This window comes from Podarcis raffonei, chromosome 7, assembly GCF_027172205.1.
Source record: "Podarcis raffonei isolate rPodRaf1 chromosome 7, rPodRaf1.pri, whole genome shotgun sequence".
Lineage (NCBI taxonomy): Eukaryota > Metazoa > Chordata > Lepidosauria > Squamata > Lacertidae > Podarcis > Podarcis raffonei.
The window spans coordinates 68,817,501-68,843,150 of NC_070608.1; the positions used below are offsets into that span (position 1 = coordinate 68,817,501).

A 25,650-nucleotide genomic window follows, 5' to 3' on the forward strand; every position below is an offset into this window, starting at 1 on the left:
AAGCGCCCCCTTTCCCCCACTTCTTTAAAAGTTCTAGTCCTGGACCAGTGATAATCTTCTTCAGCCCACCAAACTGCATTTCCTTGTGTGCAGCCTTCCAGTGAGGTCTTGGTGGCTGCTGCTGTTGCAGGAGAGAGGTGGACGTGGTCCCATGTGGGTGGATTTATTAAGGGCAGAGCAATGGATGCAAATCTTCCCCTGTGCACATTAAGCCGTGCAGCCCTGAGAAAGGCAGAGGTATCCCCTCCTCCCCGTTTCTCCGTGAAAAGCAAGTAAGAAGCAGGATCACAGTTCAAAATATATGTTTCACTCGACGGAGGGGGGGGGGGAGTTGAGCGCAGGATAGGCCCCAGTGACAGATGTGGCCCTGAGAAGAGGTCAATGCTTGGGGTGGAAGATACAGAGGCCTTAACGGTTCCATTACACCCCCCCCCCAAACTCCAGCCTGAGGTATTCCACCCTGTCCTGTGTTGTATCTTTCCACATCTCACTGGAGTATTATTTTATTTTCTGAAGCCCAAAGGAACTTAGAATTGATGTGGAACATTGATAAGTTATCCTTTTCATTTTTTAAAATAATAATAGTTTTTATTACATTTTCAGTTTTATCATAATCACAGTTTCAACACATAATTCAATAAATCTAAGCATTGCTCTGACAGAGCATCGACCTCCCCCCGCCCCTCTTTCTGACTTCCATACATAATTACATTTTTCTTAGCATTTCTATCACCACTTTTTACTTTCTCTCTTATTTTTATATTTCCCCTCATTAAATGTAAGTCAGTTCCTTATATTCTCATTAAGAAACATTTCAACTCAAACCTACAAACGTTTTCAGATGTTTACAGTGTTCTTTCATATATAATATAAATTTGCTCCAGTCCTTTTGAAACAGTTTGTCGCGCTGATTCTGGATCTTCCCCGTCAGCTTTGCTAACTCTACATATTCCACCATCTTACTCCTCCGTTCTTCCAATGTTGGAAGTTCCTGCAGTTTCCATTTCTGAGCCAGGATTTTCCCCGGGCACTCTGGGCGGCTCCCAATCAAGGGTTAAAAACAATACAGCATTAAATATTAAAAACTTCCCTAAACAGGGCTGCTTTCAGATGTCTTTTAAAAATAGGATAGTTGCTTATTTCCTTGACATCTGATGGGAGCGCGTTCCACAGGGCGGGCACCACTACCGAGAAGGCCCTCTGCCTGGTTCCCTGTAACTTCTCTTCTCGCAATGAGGGAACCGCCAGAAGGCCCTCGGCGCTGGATCTCAGTGTCCGGGCTGAAGGATGGGGGTGGAGACGCTCCTTCAGGTATACAGGACCGAGGCCGTTTAGGGCTTTAAAGGTCAGCACCAAAATATTTTAAGACACAGCACCCATCCTTGTTTTGCCAATCTTTGTTCTAACATGCATAGAATCATAGAGTTGGAAGAGACCACAAGGGCCATCGAGTCCAACCCCCTGCCAAGCAGGAAACACCATCAGAGCACTCCTGACATATGGTTGTCAAGCCTCTGCTTAAAGACCTCCAAAGAAGGAGACTCCACCACACTCCTTGGCAGCAAATTCCACTGTCGAACAGCTCTTACTGTCAGGAAGTTCTTCCTAATGTTTAGGTGGAATCTTCTTTCTTGTAGTTTGGATCCATTGCTCCGTGTCCGCTTCTCTGGAGCAGCAGAAAACAACCTTTCTCCCTCCTCTATGTGACATCCTTTTATATATTTGAACATGGCTATCATATCACCCCTTAACCTCCTCTTCTCCAGGCTTCTCCATGCAAATTCTTCCTATTTCTTCTTTTTTTGCCACGGGAGTATTTTCTCTCTGCCCCCTACCCCTCCAAAAGAAAATGAAGTAAGGAATTGCTCCAGAAGCTTTTCTTCCAACACCCTTGCTTCAGAGGAACCCCATTGCTTCTTCATGCTACTCTCTGACCCACCCCATCTCCTTCCTACTGGAGTATCACATTTTCAAGACTTCATATTGGTTTGTGTTCCTTTTTGTCCCATAACGCAGGAGCACAGTGCCCTTTCACGGGTGAGGTGGAGCCACTGAACTTTGGGGGAAGAACTGAAGAATAGAGGAGGATTCCAGGCTCTCCCTCCAGCCTTTGTGGCCGATGGTGTGCTCAGCTCGGATCAATGGTGTGTTCAGCTCGGATCCCTGCGGATAGGCAAGTAGAGCTGCTTGCTTAGCAGCCAGCTGAGGCAAAAGCTACCCTGCCATCTTGGGACGGTGTACAGAAACAAAACGATGCAGGGCAGAAGAAGCACGTTGCCAAATTAACAACTGAGGGCCACAGGGGGAGCACCTTCCACTGGCGTTCGCTGCGACAAAAGCAGCAATCATTTTCCAAGAGACGATGCTCTTTCGGAAGGCTTGTTGCATCTCTGCCGTTCTTTCCCTGAGCGGCTTGGCAGTTCTGCTTGTTCTGGATCGCCAGCGTCCCCTTCTCTCTAAACAACAACGGCGGCAGACGCAGAAATCTCGGGAAGGTGATTTCCTCCGGGATCATTGCAGGTCTCTGGCAGAGCAGGACAGAGCGTTTATCTGGGGGAAACACTTCCACACCTCTTTCAGGAAGTCGTTTTCCTGCAAAGATTACGTGGCCAGCAGTCACTACCTCACGAAAACCCTGTCTGCGGAGGAAGCCGGCTTCCCCATAGCGTACGCCATCACCATCCACAAAGAATTTGGTACCTTTGAACGGGTCTTCCGAGCCATTTACGTGCCCCACAACGTTTACTGCATCCACGTGGATAAGAAGGCACCTGACAGATACCAGCAAGATGTGAAGAAGCTAGTCGATTGCTTTCCCAACGCCTTCCTCGTGTCCAAAGCGGAGGTGGTCATTTACACGGGGATAACCAGGCTCCAGGCTGACCTGAACTGCATGAAGGACCTCCTGAGGTCCACGGTTCAGTGGAAGTATCTCCTCAACCTCTGTGGCCAAGACTTCCCCTTGAAAACCAACAAGGAAATTGTCCGGAAGCTGAAAAAGTTTAACGGGAAAAACATCACACCTGGCGTTCCCCTTGTAGATCCTTATACCGTGAGGACCAAATATTCTTTCAAACCATGTCTTGGAGATCACGACGGAGAATATCCAATTCAAATGCTAAGCACCATGTATTTGAAATCAGAAGTGCCCCACAATCTGACTCTTTACCGTGGCTCTTCATACGTTGCCCTAACAAGGCCCTTTGTGGAGTTTATTTTCTCCGATGAACGGGCCCTCAATTTGCTAGAATGGTCCCAGGACACCTTTAGTCCAGACGAACAATACTGGACGACACTCAATAGGATACCAGGTACGTAGCAACATCCAGCCGGTTCTGATTTTGTTGGCTGGGGTTTGTTGTCGGATCTAAAATTGCACAGGTTCTCAAGGAGCTGAATTAGTTAGAGTGTGGTACTGGTCATGCCAAGGTTGCAGGTTTGATCCCCGTATGGGACAGCTGCATATTCCTGCATCCTTTCAAGTGATGCTGTGCTGGTCCCGTGGGTTAACCGTGAGGCGGGGTCCAAGTCCAGTCCGAGGTCGAGGGTGCAGTATGGAGGCAGTCCGTCAAAGCTGAAGCTGGATCCAAGGCAGGGAGTTGGGTGAGGTCAGGCGCTCCGGCAGGACAGGGAGCAGGCAGGAACTGGATACCAACAATGTTGCTCCCGCAACTTGGGACTGGGGCTGGCTGGCTTTTATCTGCCCCGAGGCATAGGGCAGCCCCAGTCCACAGGTGACTCGCCTCTCCTGGCCTGGAGGCGAGCACTCCTCCTGCGGGAACTTAGTTCTCTCCGTCTCTCTGCCTTGAGCCTCTACAGCTCAGGAGAGGCTGGAGGATTACTAGACCCAGAGGCAACCTCAGCTTCCTCTGACGGGGCTGAGAGTGGAGCACCTGCAGGCAATGGGTCCTCCATCACCTCAGGAGCCAGAGCAGACTCAGCTGGTGCCTGCACCTCAGGATCCAGCACAGGTGAGGACCCTTCAGGCTCAAGCCCCAGCCCTGGCTCAGCTGGTTCTGGAGGCGGGGAATCCTGTGCACGCTGGGATTCCTCAGGTTCAGCCTCCGAGTCCGAGTCCCAGGCCATCACAGATGCCTTCACCACATCCTGGCTCCAGTTGGTCAACGCTCCATGGCTGCCACAAACAACCTTGTGCCTCCTGCTTTTCAGCCTGTTTTGACCAGAGCTTGCATGCTACACACTCCTGTTGTTCTGTCTTCTGGACAGCTAAGGGAGTGGGAGCCAAGGCCCATCCACTTGCTCAGGGGACACCCTTGCTTATTTCTCATTCTGGCAACCTGGCTCACTCCTTGGGGATGTTGATGAGGACACTTAAGTGCCAGCTAAGGCCACTATCTTACAAAGAGCCTGGTCTGACTAGTTCAGTAAACTCCTCTTATATAACAGAAAAGGGGGCCAAGAATTGGAAGGGACTTGGGGCATCATCCCTCAAACATACATGCACGATGGCCAGAGATGGTATTTCTTTCCGGGTCATTCTCTTACAGGGATGTTTCTGTTTGTTTAACAGCTGGATTCACAAGTCATTAGGACAAAACAGAAACTGCTTGTACATACCCTCCAACATTTCTCCGATGCAAATGGGGACATCCTAACCCATAATAATAATTTTACTAATAATAACCCATAATAATAATTTAATTTTAATAATTAGACACTACCCAGTATTTTCTCTACCTACCATATCCACCAACATTTCTTTGATGAAAATAGGAACTTCCTAAGGAAAAGCGGGACATTCTGGGATCAAATCGTAAATCAGGACAGCTTCTGTAAATCCAGGACCATCCCTGGAAAATAGGGGCACTTAGAGGGTTTGCTTGTACACTGGGAATTTAGGAAAATAATTTTTATAATATTTATTAAACAGGTTTGTTTCTCTCCCCCCCCTCAAGATGATGCAGACAAAACGGAAGGATTTCAAATGAAATCCCAATTACCTTGGGAGAAACTGAGATAAATAAGAACTCCCAAAGCATGACGAAATGTCCATGTTTTCAAGAGACCATCTGGCACTTTTAAGATTAACTGCTGTGCCCTCACAAGGCTCATCTTTTGGTTTTGCACTCTCTCCAAATAACAGACGTCCCTGGCTCCATGCCAAATGCTACACGAGAGGGCGGCTTGAGAGCTATCAAATGGATCAACGGAACTGTTGGGAAATGTTACGGTAAATGCACAGTTTTGGCATTCTGCTGTCTAGCACTGAGAGCGGACCCTTCTTGTATTCCAGGACCTCTGTCTATGCTGGGCTGTTACACCCTTCAGTTTAATGAAGGCTTCAAAGAGGTTCGGAAACAAACTTGTGGCATTTTAGAACTTGCAGTGCCTAGGCTCAGAAACACTAGCACTGACACCCTCCTGTTTCTTTCCTGGGCAATGCGCAGTTCCAAAAATGATCAGCTGGGTATTATTAATATCTATCTGGAGAATGACCACGCTTCCAGCCGAGGGCCTTCTGGCGGTTCCCTCATTGCAAGAAGCGAAAATTACAGGGAACCAGGCAGAGGGCCTTCTCGGTAGTGGCACCCGTCCTGTGGAACGCCCTCCCATCAGATGTCAAGGAAATAAACAAGTATCTGACATTTAGAAGACAGCTGAAGGCAGCCCTCTTTAGGGAAGGTTTTAATAACTGATGTTTTAATGTATTTTTAACCTTCTGTTGGAATCTGCCCAGAGTAGCTAGGGAGACCCAGTCGGATGGGCGCGGTAGAAATTATTGTTATTATTAAATGCAGAGAGAAAGCTGAATGGGGCTCCTTTTGCATGATTGTTCAAGGTTATGAACTTGCAGATTACACCAAATTTGCACCCAAATTTGTGCACTAAAGTGCATACAAACAATTCCTGCATGAAAGGGGGAATATATGTACAGTGTTACTCTGCATTCACTTTTTGGCTGCCATACTTTTTTCATTGACTTTCATGGAATAATGTTTCACAGTCGGGGTCTTGAGAATTACAACCTTAGTGGCTTGGAGAACTCACAAGTCAATGTAAGTAAAGAAGGTAGTGAGCTGCATCTTATATTATAAAGATAGTAATTAGCCAAGCCTTGTGGTAGAAGTGATCTGATGACGTATTTTCATGAAGAAAAATGCTGCTTCTGAAAGGAGTGGTCAAACCCATATTTCAAAAAGTAAAAACCAGGACACCACGAAAGCTGTTGAGATGTTTTTAGGAAGACGCCAACATTTTTAGGAAACCCCTTAAATCACCCCTAATTCACCTACCTGCATCATATATTTAGTCTGCAACTGCAAGTCCGCTGAGTAAAAGTTATTCGTTTTTTAAAACTTTAGCAGGCAGTTAATTTGTGCAGTCAATTCAGGTCGTCTGCAAAACTCTGCTTGAGTTTAATTCCCACATAATAAGGGTTGCCATATTGTAGTGTTATAGGTTTGCCACAACCAAGACTCCCAAAAAGGTTTTTTTAGGAAGACCCCAAAATTGTTGAGCTTCTTTTAGCCACCAGACATCAATTCCACCTTTAAAAACCCAATGGTATACAAATAATGTGTGCCAAATCATTTTTATTAGTTTTACAAATTTTTTAATCAATACCAATTTACATCACATTTAATACGATTTCCCCATTAAGTTGACTTTGCACTCTTCATTCTTTTCTCTAATTACTTCTTTATATGACCTTCTTTATTTCCGATGAAAGTACTTTTATCTCTTGACAGGTCACTATAAAAGAGACATTTGTGTCTATGGAACTGGAGACCTTGAGTGGCTGCTATCCGGTACACAACTGTTTGCTAACAAAGTTGAACTTGAAACATATCCACCTACTGTGGAATGCCTGGAACTGGCCGTTCGGGAGAGGGCACTGAAAGAGAGTGAAATACCTGTGGAACCAAGTTGGTACCTCTAGGGGAATGGATATGGTTTACTTTAAGACGATGAACAGAGCCAGCATCCTGGAAGAGCCAGTTTAGCTTGAAGCCATGCATGTTCCAATCTTGAACATCATCTCACTATGTCAAAATTCGGGGCAATCGATATATTGCTTGATATTTTTTGCTATTTGATATACTTGATTATTTTTAGGATTTTGCATCCTGTTTTGGAACAGAGTTACTATCCATTTCTCCCACCCACCAAAGAACTCGGGTATCATTTGTTAATACTTTGGGAAGTCGTTTTGACCAACAGGAAGAAAGACGGTGAATTCATATTTCAAGCTGGTTGAATTAGACTTTGATCATTGTTGCAAGTCAGGTTTCACTAAGTGGTAGTCTAGACGACTGGATTAAAACTGACTACATATCGATACAAGATTTACTAAGGGGCCTTGTTATTTGCTGGAGGACTTGTGTCTGCGCACAAATATTGTACCTGTTTCTGAAGTGAGATCAAGGCCCGATATTCAGATATACGGGCTACCAGGATTCCTCTGTTATCTCCCACGGAAAGAAAAAACTCCATGAGTATCCTCCCCCCTTTTTTTATAATGTACATGAGTATCCATTTCCCTTTTTTATAATGGGAGCCTCACGTGCGCCCCACAGGTAATGTGGGAGCTCAAAATCAGCGCAAAAGAGCAAAACGTAAACTGCAAAAAAACCAAATTTCTCTTGAAAACAAAGAGAAGATCTTCGCACATAAGGTTGTTTTTTTTAAAAAAAGAGATAGTTTTTCAGGTGCAACTGAACCAGTTTCTTTAGAGGAACTGCTTATGCTGATTAACGGCAAATCATTTCCATATTTCTGTGCACCATAATAATAATAATTATTATTATTATTATTTCTGTGCACCATCTAAATCTTCATTCACCTCAGATGGTTTGAAAAGGTGATGGCCGTATGTCAGGGGTAGCCAACAAGGTGCAATTCAGATGTTGTTGCCCTAAAATTTCCATCATCGCTGAACGTTGGACATGCTAGCTAGGGCTGATAGGAGCTGCACTGCAGAATAGCTAGTGGGCACCATGTTGACTATCCCTGTAATATTTGCTAACAGTCCAGAGGAGAAAAATTAAAAAGTGGCATTTTCTTCTTTCCCTGTTTTACCATTTTTTTTTTTTTAAAATGGAGACTGAAATTTTATACAGAAAGGTTTCATCCGTGCAGAAATGTCAGCCAGTTCTTTCTTGGCATCTACCATAAGCATGAAAATGGGTCTGCTAAATAGGAGCTTGAACTGGTATGTCAATGAATTATGGACATTTAACGCAGCCCTCCGTTTCGTGACTCATTTCCATGTGTAGGCCCTTGCTGTTAAACATGTTGCCTGTGTTTCAGTTTTGGTCTGTTAAGTGTTGTACTTTAAAGTGGAAGAGTATTTTTTCTTACAAAAACAAACAGATTTGCAGATATTCATTGTAATTTTTTTGTAACAATTCAATAGTAAATAAATAATTTGTTTTCTTAAAATAAAACTAAAAGAAACTGAATCGTTTCCCTTTACTTTAGAACTGTATTGAGGGTATCAGAATTTGTACTAAGGGTACCAGCTTTTCAACCAGATCTGCAGCTGTGCCCTTAACAGCAATCAAGTTTGTATTGGTCTGCCGGAGAAAGACAACTGCAAAGTTAGGTGTAATGCTGAGCTCCTATAAAGGAATAAAACACCGGATGAGTTAGTATCCTAGGTGATAAAAACAATATGTCTATGCCAAAAATTTAAAAGGTTTGTATTATTTTTCTGATTTTGTAATAGGTCATCTTTGTTCGTAGGTTGTGCAAGCTTTCTGTACTACGAAATCTACCAATGTTGAGACGCCTGTTTTTCCTTTAAAGAGAAAACAACAACACAGAATACAAACATCTACTGAACACAAAGCCCAAATTTTATTACTCTTGTGCTTGTTGTTTCATAATCCATCACTGAATAAGCAACAAAACAACCACTACAAACCTAACCATGAACTCAACAGAAGGTGGAAAAGTTGACTGAATTAAATGAGGCATGTTCCCACTAATGTTGACATGTGGTTTATTTTCAGCAAAGATATATGGTACTTATCTTTCATTCTTTGGAATAAGTGGGTGCAAATCTCACACGTAAAACCTGAGCGAGCTGGTTTAATGTTACGTTTACCGACTTGTCAATCAGCCCATCACTTATCACCAGTATGGCCAATGATGATGGGAGTTGTAGCCGAACAACATCTGTAATGTCAGAGGTTTCCCACCCTTACTTTAACCACAGCTTGGCGTGATGAATAAAAAGGTGGTTGTGCTTCTCTCCGGGCTGTAAATATGCTGATTTATGCACATCATGCTACGGTGCAACTCTAGGTGCCTTCCGCTCCAACAGCCCAAACAACAAAAGGTTTGCACAACAGAATCCTCTTAGCAGAAATTGGCAACTGAACAGGGGATGTGTAGGGAGAAGGGATGAATATATTTAGAAATGATGGTTGGAAAAGCTATTCTAGTGAGAGCTGGACCATAACGAAGGCTGATCGCCGAAGAATTGATGCTTTTGAATTATGGTGCTGGAGGAGACTCTTGAGAGTCCCATGGACTGCAAGAAGATCAAACCTATCCATTCTGAAGGAAATCAGCCCTGAGTGCTCACTGGAAGGACAGATCCTGAAGCTGAGGCTCCAATACTTTGGCCGCCTCATGAGAAGAGAAGACTCCCTGGAAAAGACCCTGATGTTGGGTAAGATGGAGGGGACAAGGAGAAGGGGACAACAGAGGACGAGATGGTTGGACAGTGTTCTCGAAGCTACCAGTCTGACCAAACTGCGGGAGGCAGTGGAAGACAGGAGTGCCTGGCGTGCTCTGGTCCATGGGGTCACGAGGAGTCGGACATGACTAAACAACAACAACAAAAGGAGGAAAATAGAGGGGGCATCTGGGGGTGGGTGGGAAGTCAGCTTTTCCATTTGTATTAATTTCATGACCATTTGTTAGAAATCATGGGAAATCAAAAATAATTGGCAACAAAGAAACCTCATGCAGGTAAAATTTGTTTCCTGCAAATGGGACCTGCAAGTTTTGTCAGCTACACAGGGTTTTCCCACAAGGGAATCCTTTACGGTTTGGGGGTTGTTTGGCCTGGAGCAAAGCAAACGACAAGCCTAGGTTTAGATGACTAGTAAGCCATGAGCTCCTCCCCATTGCTTGGCTTAATCTTAAGTGTAAACCGGGCCATTGTCTTAGTTCTGTGGTTGGAACAATTTCCCCTTTTCCAATTCTGGAACCCCCCAAATTCTACACATCCATCCAAAGGCGAGAAAATAGCTTTTCCGTTTGTATGTATGGCAGGGTGCCAGCAGCCTGCATCTTCTTCAACCAATTTTTGTTTTTTGTTTCATTATTTGTGCATACTGAATGCCTGACAAGGGCTATAGCGAATCGCTGGGCTTAACAGCCTAGCTATTTTAAAAATCACAAAATCACCGTCACTGACAATCTGAGAGGCCCTTTATATGGGGCTGAAAGGTAGTCTATTAAGGTTTTAATCAATGCATATGGGAAATGCTGCAGGTAAAGTCCATCTCTTCTTTACTTTTGATATACATTGCAAACTGTGGCTGCAAAAATAAAACGTTAAGCAATCACTCCCAGAGATTCTGCAAGAAATATGGACTCCTCGGGTTGCCATATTTCAAAAAACCACCAAAAAACCCACAATTTTCCGATTGATTTGCCTGAGATCCAGGACAAAAAAGCGCCACCTTTTGGAGATTCCCCCCGGATGTCAATTCCACCTTTGAAATCCCGGTAAATGGATGTCAAATAATTTTTATTTGTTTCCCAAGTTTTTAACCAACAAATAGCTTCAAGGCAAAAGTGAACATGTCATTTGCCAGCCTCCTAACTTGCCAAAACTTGGATTTCCAAGTAAAACAGATGCACACTCTCACCCAAGTGTCTGCCAACACAACCTGTTTTTCCCCCAGTTCCCCAGAAGAAAAGAAGGCAAGTATATTTAGCAAGCAATCAACAGTCTGCAATGTACATGTGCGGTGGGCCATGTTCTTGCGCAGCTTGTGTGTTCTAAATGGAGGGAGACGATTGTTCCTTTCTTTTGCAGCGTAGTTCTTACAAATCTCTTTTAAATCAGAACATAAGGCAATTATAAAGGTGCTTTCTCAAAGCACCTCATCGCTCCCCAAGAGATGGTGCAAATCGATAACCTGTGTAAAGCACCCCACCTGCTGAACCGATAAAGAATTGCAATTCCATCATTCTGAAATTATAATGCTCCAGGACCATCACTGTTTGTTTGTTTTTTAAAAGAAGAATTTTCCCTCCTATTTCCAACTAAGCAGGGATAGGGAGTAGCCTCAGCGCCGTACGCGAATAATACTTGTGCCTGATTTTCTTTTTAACATAGGGGGAAAGTGACCTCAAGACAGACTGATCTCCTGAAACAGGTATTGCCACAACTAGTATTTTGTGGGCAAGTCCCTGATGTCTGCCTCCAGACTTGCATGCAAAGGAAGGGTTCAGAGGTACAGTACGTGATTTCCAAGAGAAATCGTCAAATTCAGCCTCCAGCCAAGGCTGGGAAAGATTCTCATTTGAAACCACGGAGAACCAGAGCCAATCTGGCTTAGGACTGCAAAACCTCAAGGATCACCTCTCCCCTTATGAACCAACCCAAACACTGCAACCATCATTGGAGGTCCTTCTTTATGAGAAGACTACATATCCATAACCACACCTTGATTACAGAGATGACAAAGTGCTTTTGAGTTCTTCCAAGCTTCATGATAAACACTGAACACCCATCTTAATGCACCTGCTCAATCTCTCTGTCTCTGACAATTGGAGAATCTTTGGACCCAAAGATGATGGATTTTGTATTTTTCATGTATTTTTAAAATTTTCATGTATTTTTAATCTTTTGCTGGAAGCCACCCAGAGTGGCTGGGGAAACCCAGCCAGATGGGTGGGCTTTAAATAATAAATTATTATTATTATTGAATGCTCGGGAAAGAATCACTCTCTCCAAGAAATATAATCTAGCAGTTGCAGAAGCGGGACAAAAGCAGCAGCAACAACTGGCGCTTAATCTGGAGTCATTTTGACATCAAAAAAAGATGCCAATGCGCCTTATCTGCCTGTTAGACTGAGAGAGCAGCAGCTTGGCTTTTTATTTACCTGTTTTTAAAAAATTAAAACTTCAGTGTTATTATTGGGTTCTTTTTTTGTAGTTCTAACTTTTTGTTGATACTGTAAGCCATCCTGAGAATATTACTGGGCAGCCTATAAAATGCGGTAAACAAATAAATTAAAGACACAGGAGTAGCAACTTCTTTTTAAAAAATATTCTATAATGTAAGTAAGAGGCACTTACCCGTTGGCATCTTTTACACTTCTAAAATAAAACCACACATTTTTGCCACAAATAGCAGTTTACTGCCACACTTTGCAACCTGCCCTCAAAATATTTAGGTATAAAGCCTTGCCTCCTAGCATGAATGCTTAGGGTTCCAGAAAATATAGATGCTAAAAAACTTGAATGTGTCAGTGTGGCAAAGAGGATGGGATGTTACTCTTAAGACATTGGGTGACATTTGGATTTAATTCCTGTTCCACTGGGTGTCCTCTGACAATATATTATTTCAGCCTAACCTACACCACAGGGCTGTTGTGCGCAGAGTAAAACAGGACCTCCTCTTGAAGGCCACGTCAAGATCCTTTGAAAAAGCGTGGGACAGAAATATGAAACTATGTTAAGTTATTCTAATGGGAACAAAAGCACACAGCCAGGATGGTCACCGCTTCCAAGCAAACGGCAATTTATCTTGAAGCAGTATTTTCCGTTACAACTGACTGGAGAAATGAATTCAACTATGTTAAAGCAAAATCTCTTCTTCAAACGCTAGGCTGGCTCAGTCCAGAGAGACTCCTACAGGAATATAGGAAGAGCCATTTCCCAGTCATTTTTCTTCTAGGCAAACCCAAAAGGCGTCAACGCGAGAATCGATAGCAGCAGAAAATTGCGTTGAGGAAAAAAAACAAAACGATCTGCGTGGAGATTATCACAAGCGCAACCCAACCTCACAAGAAATCCTTTGTCTCCTTCCAAACGGATCCCATGGCGCAGAGAGAGAAACTATTTCGGTTGTTTTTGCCTCAAACGATCATGCTGTTCCAGCGGGACAGGGATTTTCCAAGTACTCTAAATGAACTTCCAGGTTGCCGTACGCCAGGTGCAGAACATTCAAGACCTTTTCTTGGATGAGCTGAACTTGTTCTGCGGGGCAGTAGTCATCCAAACTAGATCTGTAAAAAAAAGAAGAAGGAGGGATTGCATGGCACAATTTTGTCGTTTAATCATCCCATTCTCATCAGTCTCTTTTCCAAGTCAGAATTTCAACGCTCGCACGAACGCTCCTTGCTCCCCAAGGTGACTTGGACCATAACCTCAACACATGCTTTTCTAGGCATGCACCCCAGTGAACTCTGTGGCCCATACTTCTGGGCAGAAATGCAGTAGGATTGCACTTTTGGGAACCAACAACCATTGCAAGAGACTAGGGCCCTGCGGGACTTGACATCTTTCCGCAGGGCCTGCAAGACAGAGCTGTTCCACCAGGCCTTTGGACAAGGCACAGTCTGACCCCCTCCTTCTGTAATCCTCATAGAACTCTAGCCCAATGGTTGCCATTAATTTGATTCTGAATTGGTTTTAGAATGAATTGATTTGAGAATGTATTTCAATTAATTGATTGTGATTTTATGTAAACTGTGCTATTTTTACTGCTGTTAGCTGCTCTGAGCCCGGCTTCTGCTGGGGAAGGCGGGCTATAAATAAATTATTATTGTTGTTATTATTATTATTATTATTATTATTATTATTATTATTATTAGGGGCTGGACTGAGGAGGAATGGTGGGGACTGCCCCCCTACTCCTGAACCCTCCTGAGGAGGACAGTACAGTGGTACCTCGGGTTACGTACTTAATTCTTTCCGGAGGTCCGTTCTTAACCTGAAACTGTTCTTAACCTGAAGCACCACTTTAGCTAATGGGGCCTCCTGCTGCTGCCGCGCCGCCGGAGCACAATTTCTGTTCTCATCCTGAAGCAAAGTTCTTAATCCGAGGTACTATTTCTGGGTTAGCGGAATCTGTAACCTGAAGTGTCTGTAACCTGAAGCATATGTAACCCGAAGTACCACTGTATAGATTTAGAAGAGTGGTTTGCAGAAGGACATAGGTCAGAGGCGGCAGAGGGGAGAAGCTGGGAAATATTGGGAGAGAAGCATCAAGCAGCAGCAGGGGAGACAGTTGAAAAGACTCAGTGTCTTTGGAAAGCATTCCTGACCCCCTCTCTCCCAGAAACAGGCGGGCGTTGAAGGAGATAGAGCAGAAAGCTCAGAGGAAGAAAGCTCAGCTTAGCCGATGCAGGGATGACACAGAATAGAAGAGATGGAGGGGCTTTACTCAGAGCAACCACCATTATTTAGGGAAGTCGAACTTCCTTCGTCCCTCTCTGTGAATGCTAACAAATTTACCGTATCTTTTGCTCTATAAGACTCACTTTTTCCCTCCCAAAAAAGTAAGGGGAAATGTGTGTGCGTCTTATGGAGCGAATGCAGGCTGTGCAGCTATCCCAGAAGCCAGAACAGCAAGAGGGATTGCTGCTTTCACTGCGCAGCGATCCCTCTTGCTGTTCTGGCTTCTGAGATTCAGATTTATTTTTTTCTTGTTTTCCTCCTCCAAAAACTAGGTGCGTCTTGTGGTCTGGTGCGTCTTATAGAGCAAAAAATACGGTATGTGGTAAGGACTTTTATTGTTTCTCCGCTTCTTGGGTGCTACTGTGGGAGGGATCAGATTCCCCGAAGCTTGACAATTATGGGACCTGACATTCTTTGAAATTGAATTGAAATACTTTATTGTCCCTTGTACAACTTGTGTATAGTGAGATTACATGAGCACCCCCCACTCAGCTCTCTTAGTCTTAATTCCCCTCATTTACTGACGTACACCCACCAAACCTGAAAGTCAGTTGCCCTGTTGTTATCTTTTCATTCAGCAGCCTAACAGCCCACGGATAGAAGCTGTTCTTTACCCTGTTGGTGCGACTAATCATGCTTCTATATCTTCTGCCTGAGGGCAGGAGATCAAGAAAGTGCTGGCCAGGGTGTGAATCATCCCTGAGAATTTTCCTCACTCTCCTGAGGCAACGTTCTTCCGCTATTACATTCAGCGGATTCACGGGACAGCCCATAATATCTTGTGCTGTATTCACCACCCTCTGTAGGCATTTCCTATCAGATGATGTCAAACCTGCATACCACACCGTGATGCAGTATGAAAGGACTAATAGCAAACTAATATTCTAAGAGCAAACTACTCTGGTGGGCGAGAGTTAACAGGATCTGGGCCAAACAGCACCCCCACCGTATCTTACCGGGCTATTGTCACAAGTGTGGGCTTCGGCAAGTTCCTCAAGAGACGTTCGACGGCCTGCACCAGACTCTCAATTTCTTGCTCCGTGCTGACGTGGTGAGGAAGTTCGGAGTAATCGCACGTGAGCCCAGCCTGGTGGACCTGAAAGGTGGATTGCACAAAGTGGCTCGGCGCAGTTCTCTGAGCTGGCCTGTGGCACTAGTTCTGATACCAACGCAAACGGAAGACTTGGTTTGCTAATTCGGGCAAAGGGGCCGCATGCCCAGCCAGTGTGGTACAGTGGTTAGCGTGTCGGACTAGGATCTGGGAGACTAGGGTTCAAATCCCAACTTGGCCACAAAGCTCACTGGGCCAGTCGCTGCCTTTTAGTTTAACCTACCTCGAAGGGTTGGTGTGTGAGGTAAAATAAGGAGAAGAACTGTATATGCCACCTTGAGCACATTGCGGAGAAAAGGGTGGGGTAAAAATGCAATAAATGAATGAATGAAACACAATTCAAAGTGTTGGTGCTGACCTTTAAAGCTCGAAATGGCCTCGGTCCAGTATATCTGATGGAGTGTCTCTACTCTCATCGTTCTACCCAGACACTGAGGTCCAGCGCCAAGGGCCTTCTGGCAGTTCCTTCACTGCGAGAAGCCAAAGTTACAGGGAACCAGGCAGAGGGCCTTCTCGGTAGTGGTGCCCTCCCTGTGGAACGCCCTCCCACCAGATGTCAAAGAGAACAACTACTACCAGACTTTTAGAAGACATCTGAAGGCAGCCCTGTTTAGGGAAGCTTTTAATGTTTGATGCATTACTGTATTTTAATATTTTGTTGGAAGCTGCCCAGAGTGTCTGGGGAAGCCCAGCCAGATGGGAGGGATATTAACAACAACAACAACAACAATAATAAAAACAAAAAAGCTGAGATAAGATTTTCAGGTTGTGGCCCCTATCTGGTTCCATGGGCCCAAAGTACAGCCCTGAAATTTGATAAAACAGACTTACCATTTCATAATCAGGAGTTTCCATTCGATTTTTCAAACTATGCACAAGCTGGACTAGAAGTTTCATCCTGTGATAACAAAACACACATGCATCATATTCTGCAAATGTTATGAACGAGACTAAGAATGAGCCATTATGCAAATGAGGGTTGTTAGATTTGAGGGGTATTTCCACCCCCAGAATCTGGGATAACTATTGCTGAATTCACCCATATATCTGTGTCAAGAACCAGGCAACAGCACACACACAAAAATCACTCAAGCACAATAATGTAATTTAAGTGGGTGCAAAATTGTTGTTTAGAATTGCACATATTGTATGCTGCGCCCACTGACGTCTTGCAGCTGAATATGTGAACTACTTCCACCGAAAAAGCACTGCATTCTCCAAGAATGTCAAGTCCAGGTTCAACCCCCTGCAATGCAGGAATCTTTTGCCCAATGTGGGACTCAAACTCACGACTCCAAGATTAAGTTTCCTGCTCTCCCGCCTTCTTTGCGTGCAATGAAACTTCCTCTTCCTCTCTAGCCCAACCTCCCGAGGTGCACCTGAAAGATCAGCTCTGGAGGTTTGGGGTTCCCTCTGGAGCAGATTTTGTGGGGTGCGCCATGCTGAAGGCTTTATGATCTCCGTATCATAAATCACTGGGTCCAGCAACATGTTTGCTTGCAGTTGCTTTAAAACAGCCCAGAACCAGCAGAGTAACACAGCTCCCTATCTTGGAAGCGAATTAGGGATCGGTGGCACACAAGAGGCAATAAGAACACTCCTGGAAGAGATAAATCTCAGCCAAGTAGTTGTATAAGCTGGTCATAAAATGCATAAGTTATAATATATAACAGGGATGTCCAACTAACAAGAGACTGCAATCGACTCCCACTACAAAATGATCTACCCATTGGATTGACAAGAGTTGTTGAGGTTGTTGAGCTTTTTTTTTTAGGGGGAGAGAACAGAGTTGTTGAGCTTCCTCCCCCCCTTTGGGGGTGGTCAATCGCTCAAGATCACCAGGACCAACCATGGACAGCCTGCGATTGACTGGTAGAACGAGATTAACCAGTTGGACAGGCCTGATATATATTTACTCCATTCCAAAAGAGTAAAAGGGAGCTTAAAGCCCATGTAAGAGTCTCTGTGCCCTACATGTTGCCAGTAAGAACAGAAAAGCAAAACTGGTTCAAACCACCTCTATGTGTTTCTTGTAGGAACTGTGCACGTCCAAAGATAAGTTCCCCCAGCTAGTGCCCACTATAATAGACTCAACGACCAGACAAAACTCTTGACTTTTCTTTCCGTTCGTGTTGATTCTGGAAATGAATGCCTCTCAGTCATTCTCCCCCAACCTGCCAGCAGAACACCAACCCTGTGCCTACTCAGAAGTAAGCCCCATTACTTGTCGGGCCTTGCTCACTGTGTGAGCCGACTTGCGGGACTGGCTGAAAAGATGGGGTAGAAATGGAATGGCTATTCAAGTTGTGTCCTAGCAACTTATCCCACTAGGCAGCTATCATGTTTTGTGGACAGACTGCCCTTTGAGCCTCTTTCAGACTGGCAACTCATCTTTTAACTCTGATCTGCGACTGGGGGAGCCCTGGCGGCTTTAAAAAGTTCTTATTTAACCCTCTCCATTCATCTGCCAACCCAAAAGGAAGCGACTCTCTTAGCTGCGGCTCAAGATCCCTTACCCAGGACTTGAAGCCCATCTCTGCAGGTTCTCCTCCGTGTCATCGTCGCACAGGTCAGCAAAAGCTGCTTCGAGGTCTTCCAGCTGGTGGACGCGATTCTCGACACAGTCTAGCAAGTCCTCCTTTAAAGCAAAGTGTAACCTTGTTTGGATCTGGTGTAAATTTATGCTGGCTTGCTTTCTGCCACCTTCTTATGTGTAGGATTACTCCCCTAGTTACCAACCACCTGCCAGGGGTGATAACTGGCTTCCCTGGTGCGGAGATTGAAAATTAAATAAAAAATTACCGTATTTTTTGCTCTATAAGACTCACTTTTTCCCTCCTAAAAAGGAAGGGGAAATGTGTGTGCGTCTTATGGAGCGAATGCAGTCTGTGCAGCTATCCCAGAAGCCAGAACAGCAAGAGGGATTGCTGCTTTCACTGCGCAGCAATCCCTCTTGCTGTTCTGGCTTCTGGGATTCAGAATTTTTTTTTTCTTGTTTCCCTCCTCCAAAAACTAAGTGCGTCTTGTGGTCTGGTGTGTCTTATAGAGCGAAAAATACGGAAAATTATCGAGGGGCGAGGCCGCGAGTGGCCTATAAATGCTCCTGAAACGGGAATGCCCTCAAACAAACGACTACCCGATTGAACATAAACCTTACACAAATAAATAAAAATGCCTCAAAATCCAAAGCATTTCGGGAGAGAAATTGCCTTGCGCATGTGGGAATTAAAATGGCGCCTCTTTATCTGTTTCCCCTTGGCAAACGGACTTTGGCAGATTAAACTCACGACCGCGGCAAAACTGTGTGAAAACTGAATAAACATTTTGCGAGGAAAACGTTTCACAGCCGTCAGCTTGGCATAATCGCAGTCCGAGTTTGCCAAGTAATTTCCCCTCCTGTCTCTCTCCCTTCCCAAACACGTAGCTTATAAACTGAGGTAAAACGATACAAACGGCCTTTCACCCCTCCTCCTCCTTGAATGCATTGGATGGAACCATACATAGAATCACAGAATGATAGAACTGGAAGGGAACATGAGATTCATTTAGTCCAGTGGTTCTCAACCTGTGGGTCCCCAGACGTTGTTGGACTACAACTCCCATCATCCCTGAGCTCTGGCCTTGCTAGCTGGGGTGATGGGAGTTGTAGTTCAACCCACAGGTTGAGAAAGGCTGATTTAGTCCAACCAACTGCAATGTAGGAATCTTGCTCAAACCCACGACCCTGGGATTCAAAGTCTGTACCCACTGAGCTATCGCTGGCCCATACCTCTGACAAGTTGCTGTTAGGCTTCTTAAAACTGTACAATTCTTGTAAGATCTTGTACTCCTCCTATTTAAAAAAGGAAAGGAAAAAGGTGGGGAAACAAGAGCGGGGAGGTTATTCATAGCACCATTCTGCTGTTATTGCTGTAATGTGAAGAGCGGTTTTGCCTTTAGCACCTTCCTTTCACCCCTTAAACATTTCTACGTCCCGAAGAAAAAGCACAACAATCAAGCAAGTGAAATTCTTTTGGCTAACGTCTGCTTCCCAGATATGAAGCGAATATTAAGACAGCGTGCCACTAATGATTTCTTTAAGCGGCTGCTGCTACAAATCTCTACATATGGTACAAATGAGATGAGATCTAGCCTTTCAAACAACATTATCTCTTTTCTGCTTGTTTTTCTTTCTGGCTGTATTTCGCCTGCCAGTTCACCCATGCTTTTCCAGGAGCTGTGGCTTAAACCACCGAGCCTCTCGGGCTTGCCAATCAGAAGGTCGGCGGTTCGAATCCCCGCGACAGAGTAAGCTCTCGTTGCTCTGTCCCAGCTCCTGCCAACCTAGCAGTTCAAAAGCATGCTGGTGCAAGTAGATAAGTAGGTATGGTTGTGGTGGGAAGGTAAACGGCATTTCCGTGCACTCTGGTTTCCGTCACGGTGTCCCATTGTACCAAAAGTGGTTTAGTCATGCTAGTCACATAACCCGGAAAGCTGTCCGCGGACAAACGCTGGCTCACTCAGCCTGAAAAGCGAGATGAGTGCTGCACCCCATAGTCAAATTTGACTGGACTTAACCGTCCAGGGGTCCTTTACCTTTTCCCAGGAGTCCTATCTAAGCATTCATTGAATCATGAGTTGGAAGCGAGCCTGAGGAGGATCTCGTCCAACTCCCTGCAGTGCAGAAATTGTTACAAGACTGTAAACTGTGAGGGAGGGAAGCATCTTTTGGTCTCATCCAGACCATCCCACTGTCCTTAGCTTTAACCCCACCCACTCTAGGTTCTAAATTACCGCATTTTTCGCTCTATAAGACGCACCAGACCATAAGACGCACCTAGTTTTTGGAGGAGGAAAACAAGAAAAAAAAAATTCTGAATCTCAGAAGCCAGAACAGCAAGAGGGATCGCTGTGCAGTGAAAGCCGCGATCCCTCTTGCTGTTCTGGCTTCTGGGATAGCTACACAGCCTGCACTCGCTCCATAAGACGCACACACATTTCCCCTTACTTTTTAGGAGGGAAAAAGTGAGTCTTATAGAGCAAAAAAATGTGGTATATATAGTCGTACTTTGATTCTCGAACGCCTTGCGACTCGAACATTTTGGCTCCCAAACGCCGCAAACCTGGAAGCAAGTGCTCTGGTTTGTGAACGTTTTTCGGAAGCCAAACGTCCGACGCAGCTTCCGCTTGAGTGCAGGAAGCTCCTGCAGCCAATCGGAAGCTGCGCCTTGGTTTTTGAACAGTATCAGGAGTCAAACGGACTCCCGGAAAGGATTAAGTTCGAGAACCAAGGCACCATGATGGCTGAGGAGAGGAGCCGAGAAGCAAGAGACAAGGGTTGGGTGACTTTCGGCTTTTGAAGTCGCAATGCATCACCAGCTGAACCTCGCAATCTGGCGATACAGCACAATGTTGAAGTAAGCTGCCTTGGCCCAACCCCTGGGGCGTGGGGAGAAACTGTTGCAGCTCTCTCTCCTGACCGCCCCCATCAGAGCAAGCCCTATGTATCTGTTGAGGGGCAGGCATCTGCGGACCCCTGAACAGATAAGTTTAAAGGAGCCCCCATCCCGCAAGCCAGAAGCGATTGGGGGACTCCATTTCACTAGAGGAAGCCCTGCGAATGGAACCTGTCAGGCTCCATCTGCAAGGACCCCTCCATCTTTTTTGGGGGGGGGGCGGAGCGGGTGAGTGGGATGTCTCTTTCTCCTGGAAGAAAGAGGTAACTTGCCCGCCCCCTGTACTGGCGAAGGCGGAGGAAGACCTGCAAACAAAGCCCATCCAAAATACTCTACTGTTGCCCCCTCGGCGGTCAGGTCCGCCTTGACCCCCGAACACACTCCAGGAGGGTGTTTTGGGGGTTACCTTTCCCCTCCCCCTTCTGCTGATGTTCAGGACTTTCCCAGAGTTTGCCAACCTGCCCCTCTTGCGTACTGCTTTGCCCCCACAATTAGTGGCACCTGAGCAGCAAAAATAAGGTAAAGGTAAAGGGGCCCCTGACCATTAGGTCCAGTCGTGGCCGACTCTGGGGCTGCGGCGCTCATCTCGCTTCATTGGCTGAGGGAGCCAGCGTACAGCTTCCGTGTCATGTGGCCAGCATGACTAAGCTGCTTCTGGTAAACCAGAGAAATGCCTTTTACCTTCCCACCAGAGTGGTACCTATTTATCTACTTGCACTCTGACGTGCTTTTAAACTGCTAGGTTGGCAGGAGCAGGGACCGAACAACGGGAGCTCACCCCGTCGCAGGGATTCGAACCGCCGACCTTCTGATCTGATTGGCAAGTCCTAGGCTCTGTGGTTTAACCCACAGCGCCACCTGCGTCCCAGCAAAAATAAGAGGGAACCATAATTGAACACCGGGTGCTTTTAAAGGTATTTCCTCCATCGTTTTAACAAGGTTAACTGACCACAGGCTGCAGTCTGGTAGTTTTACCTGCGTGTACATTTCTTTGAAAGGGTTCTTGACGGAAAAGAAATCCAAGTCAATATCGAGAACATAAGCAGAGCCCTTCTGTATCGCTTGGAGGATGTGTTCAAGGAGCTCTGGCACTGGGTGGCCATCCTTTCGACCCCAGAGGCTGTCTGTTGTCTCCCGCACAGGGGTTCTGTTTTCGAATCCCCCAGCCTCTTTGCCTGCGCAGCTGTGGGCGAGGGGAGGAACGTCCTTTGACGAAGAGGCTGCTGAGGTGTTTGCTGCATTGCCCCCACTCAACTTGAGCTTCTTAGCAGAAGGCACAGCTCGGCTTTCCTCCCGGGTGCCGGCGGCTTCCGACGGATCCACAAGGCAGACACTGAGCTGCAAAGACTTCTCGCCTTCTAGCTGGCCGGCAGGGACGTACAGACCGTCGGAAAGGAAGTAATCGTCTGGGCAAGTAACCCTGGAATAGCGACGACAGTGATTCTTAGCAAGGATGAGGATGCAAGAATGCAAAAAATACTTTGCTGGAACAGACTGAGGGGGCCTCACGTACGCTAGCGTTCCCTCTCCCAAAGTAGCCAAAATACAGTGGTACCTCGGGTTAAGTACTTAACTCGTTCCGGAGGTCCGTACTTAACCTGAAACTGTTCTTAACCTGAAGCACCACTTTAGCTAATGGGGCCTCCTGCTGCCGCCACGCCGCAGGAGCACGATTTCTGTTCTCATCCTGAAGCAAAGTTCTTAACCTGAAGCACTATTTCTGGGTTAGCGGAGTCTGTAACCTGAAGCGTATGTAACCTGAAGCGTATGTAACCTGAAGCGTACGTAACCCGAGGTACCACTGTACTGTGAAATTGCTTCAAGATGTTTCATAGGAAGCAATTCATAAATGGAATTCAATAAACAAGTGAAACAATAATAATAAAAAGTAGCCAAACGGGTCTGGAATGTGCCCAAGAGAATGAAATTATTTCCATGCATAACCCTCCCAATGGCACAGCAATAAACTGCTGGCACATTTGCAAAGCTAAGCAGGGTCCGGTATGCTTTCAAATTGGATGGGAGACCGCATGCAGAGATTCCCGCATCCCTGCCAATTCTATAATAATTCTATAATTCCATACCAGCAGTGGAGGCTGATCTGGTGGGGCAAATGGGGCACTGCCCCATGAAACTCAGTCAGCCCCCAGCCAGCTCCCAACTCCCTGACTTCCAAACTTCTTGCAACCAAATCAGAGTGCGGATCTGCCTGTCACTGGCTCTAACGCGAGACCGTTAAGATGGAACCACATAACAGCAGCCTCTGTATCTAACACAGCTTTAGAGAGGCACCGGCAATAGTTACCTTATGGTCGTTGTGGAGGTGTCTTTACCTACTAAGAAACGATGGGTGCCTTCTTCAATTTGCTGAGCCCAAGGCGGGTGCAGCCACAGGACGTGTGAAAAGTGCCCAGCATAGACGGCAGGCATAATCCAGTTTTCAATGCTTAGCTCACTGTAAGAGGGGGAGAAAGATGGATTGAGAAAGCTGCTGCTCTTTGAAAAGGTTGAGTACAAATGCCGTTGTAATAAAGGTGAGACACAGCCTGTGTTAAGAAGTGAACATTACTTAGAATGCTTCCTTTTTATATAATTTTTATTAAGCTTTCAATTTTGTATTTCAAAATAAACATTTTCCAAACTTTAAAATATCCAATGACTTCCCTTCTCCTCCTCTCTCAGCCGCCATGCTCACTGGGTGAGCTTGTTCTCATGTTCTATTTCCTGCCCCACCAAGACGAAGCACCCCAAAGTTCAGAAAGAAGCTCAACAACACCCCAGCTCCCATGCAAAATGAAAACCGCATCTCCTCAAGGAGATGGATTGTGCGATCCTACCTGAACAGAGATTCTTTATTGAACACTGTATCCGCAGGCATGTTCACCGGTATAAGGAGGTCTGGATGAGAATCCAAATGGACAAAGCAGATGTCACTGGCAGGAAGATGCTTCGAACCGATGGCTCGGTAGATGAAAGGAAGAACCTGGAACAACAGGAAGAGAAGCGTCTGCAGGAAAACAAGACTGGGGTACAGAGTTTTGCAAGACACCCAGACGTTGTAGATCAGCAAGCATGCAGAAAATTCTATTTGGCTTTCTTTTTTAAAAAAAGGATAGCTGGAACTTGTGGCTAACTCATTTGCCTTTATCGCAACCACAAGGTTACTCAAATGGCATTTTCCACAAGTTTAACAGCTCTTATTTCTAGGTAAGGCTGGCATTGCAGTAATAACCACCACAATAATTTTATTATTTACATGCCACCCATCTGACTGGGTTGCCCCAGCACCAGACCTGTCGACGAGTACCAATGGACCTAATGCTTAGGATTGCCACAGGGGCAGAAAGGGCCCTATGGGGATAGTCTCTGCAATAGAACCGCTAACACATTTACAAAGCTAAGCAGGGTCAGATATGGTTTCATACTGGATGGGGGCCCGTGTGTTGAGATTTTCTGCACTGCAGCGAGCTGGACTCCATGACCCTCGTGGTCCCTTCCAACTCTACCATCCTGTGATTCTATGGACTCCATAGTGAAGCATGTGCACTGCATGAAGCATTGTTCAACCCCAGGCACGCAGGATTGTCTCCACGTAGAGCTTGCCTGTCAGTACAGATAGCGGATGGACCAAAAACTTATACGCGGGACGCGTAAAGGTAAAGGGACCCCTGACTGTTAGGTCCAGTCATGATTGACTCTGGGGTTGCGGCGCTCATCTCGCTTTATTGGCCAAGGGAGCCGGTGTACAGCTTCCGGGTCATGTGGCCAGCATAACTAAGCCGCTTCTGGCGAACCAGAGCAGCGCACGGAAACACCGTTTACCTTCCCACCGGAGCAGTACCTATTTATCTACTTGCACTTTGACGTGCTTTCAAACTGCTAGGTTGGCAGGAGCTGGGTCCGAGCAACGGGAGCCCACTCCGTTGTGGGGATTCGAACCGCCGACCTTCTGATCGGCAAGTCCTAGACTCTGTGGTTTAACCCACAGCGCCACCCGCAGGACGCATAGGTGTAGCCAATGTTTTTGTTGGGGGGATCAGAACCTGTTTGCTATGTATTTTGTTACTGATTTTTCGGAGGCGCGGCTGGGAGGGGGGAGCTCCCTTGACTCTCCTCGATCAAGCGCGCCTCTTCAGATCGCACCATCAGCAGTGAAAGCTACGCATCGGATTTCCCCTTTCGCCCGCTGACCGTTTACCTCGTGATGATCCTCCACCACCCAGACAGGCAGCGCCGCGTACGCACGGAGGAGTCCGGCGGTCCCGCAGCCGCCGCCGCGCTCCGCAGCCCCGCCGTCGCTGCTCATTGCTTGAGCGGCACCGAACGTTCAGGCGCGCAGGATTCCGAAAGCGAACGCGGAGACTTTCGCAACGTTCGGGCCTCCGAACTCCGGCAGGCGCGACGTTCCAAAGGCCGAACTCCGGCGACCGCGGCGTTCCAAAGCGAGAGGGAGAACGCGCGCGCGGGGCGGGGGGGACACATCTCGACGTGACACGCGCGAGCATGGCGGGAAAGGGAGGAGGAGCAGAGTCCACCGGCGTCGCAAGCAACCCCGATAGCGAGAACATTGGCCGGCCGGGAAAAATCTCCGGGATGCTCTCGCCAGCCCGTGCACAGGACCACCCACCGCGTCCCCAACCAGCCGAGTTTCCCCCCCTAGTCGCCAGCAGGCATCTCTGCGAAACTGCCTTTCCGGCTTTGCTTTTGCT

The 25,650-nt window shown here is 46.1% G+C and overlaps 2 protein-coding genes across 3 annotated transcripts; one reads left to right on the forward strand and one right to left on the reverse strand.

The window, feature by feature from the left end:
* The first annotated feature begins 1,852 nt into the window (after positions 1 to 1,852).
* LOC128417871 (N-acetyllactosaminide beta-1,6-N-acetylglucosaminyl-transferase-like) lies at positions 1,853 to 9,216 on the forward strand. Its single transcript, XM_053397093.1, has 3 exons — positions 1,853 to 3,311; positions 5,105 to 5,191; positions 6,711 to 9,216. Exons 1-3 carry the CDS (start codon positions 2,363 to 2,365, stop codon positions 6,899 to 6,901), a joined length of 1,227 nt encoding a protein of 408 aa, XP_053253068.1. The 5' UTR covers positions 1,853 to 2,362; the 3' UTR covers positions 6,902 to 9,216.
* Positions 9,217 to 12,245: 3,029 nt separating this feature from the next.
* On the reverse strand, positions 12,246 to 25,604 carry C7H5orf22 (chromosome 7 C5orf22 homolog). 2 transcript variants are annotated; one of them, XM_053397091.1, is made up of 9 exons: positions 25,140 to 25,603; positions 23,779 to 23,924; positions 23,247 to 23,396; positions 21,917 to 22,361; positions 19,276 to 19,338; positions 18,023 to 18,144; positions 16,338 to 16,404; positions 15,352 to 15,491; positions 12,246 to 13,221 (listed from the first exon to the last, which is right to left on the reverse strand). In XM_053397091.1, exons 1-9 carry the CDS (start codon positions 25,245 to 25,247, stop codon positions 13,080 to 13,082), a joined length of 1,383 nt encoding a protein of 460 aa, XP_053253066.1. In that variant the 5' UTR covers positions 25,248 to 25,603; the 3' UTR covers positions 12,246 to 13,079. The 2 variants fall into 2 exon arrangements, with proteins under 2 accessions (XP_053253066.1, XP_053253067.1); XM_053397092.1 differs by lacking the exon at positions 19,276 to 19,338 and having other exon boundaries at positions 25,140 to 25,604.
* Positions 25,605 to 25,650: the final 46 nt, after the last annotated feature.

Bases quoted from the DNA above. Each gene is read 5' to 3' on its own strand.
- LOC128417871 (XM_053397093.1), top strand. From the start codon at position 2,363: ATGCTCTTTCGGAAGGCTTGTTGCATCTCTGCCGTTCTTTCCCTGAGC. The intron at 3,312-5,104 runs GTACGTAGCAAC...TCCAAATAACAG, and splicing joins GACACTCAATAGGATACCAG to ACGTCCCTGGCTCCATGCCA. The intron at 5,192-6,710 runs GTAAATGCACAG...ATCTCTTGACAG, and splicing joins AACTGTTGGGAAATGTTACG to GTCACTATAAAAGAGACATT.
- C7H5orf22 (XM_053397091.1), bottom strand. From the start codon at position 25,247: ATGAGCAGCGACGGCGGGGCTGCGGAGCGCGGCGGCGGCTGCGGGACC. The intron at 23,397-23,778 runs GTAGGATCGCAC...CCCCTCTTACAG, and splicing joins AATAAAGAATCTCTGTTCAG to TGAGCTAAGCATTGAAAACT. The intron at 15,492-16,337 runs GTAAGTCTGTTT...TCCACCTTTCAG, and splicing joins AAACTCCTGATTATGAAATG to GTCCACCAGGCTGGGCTCAC.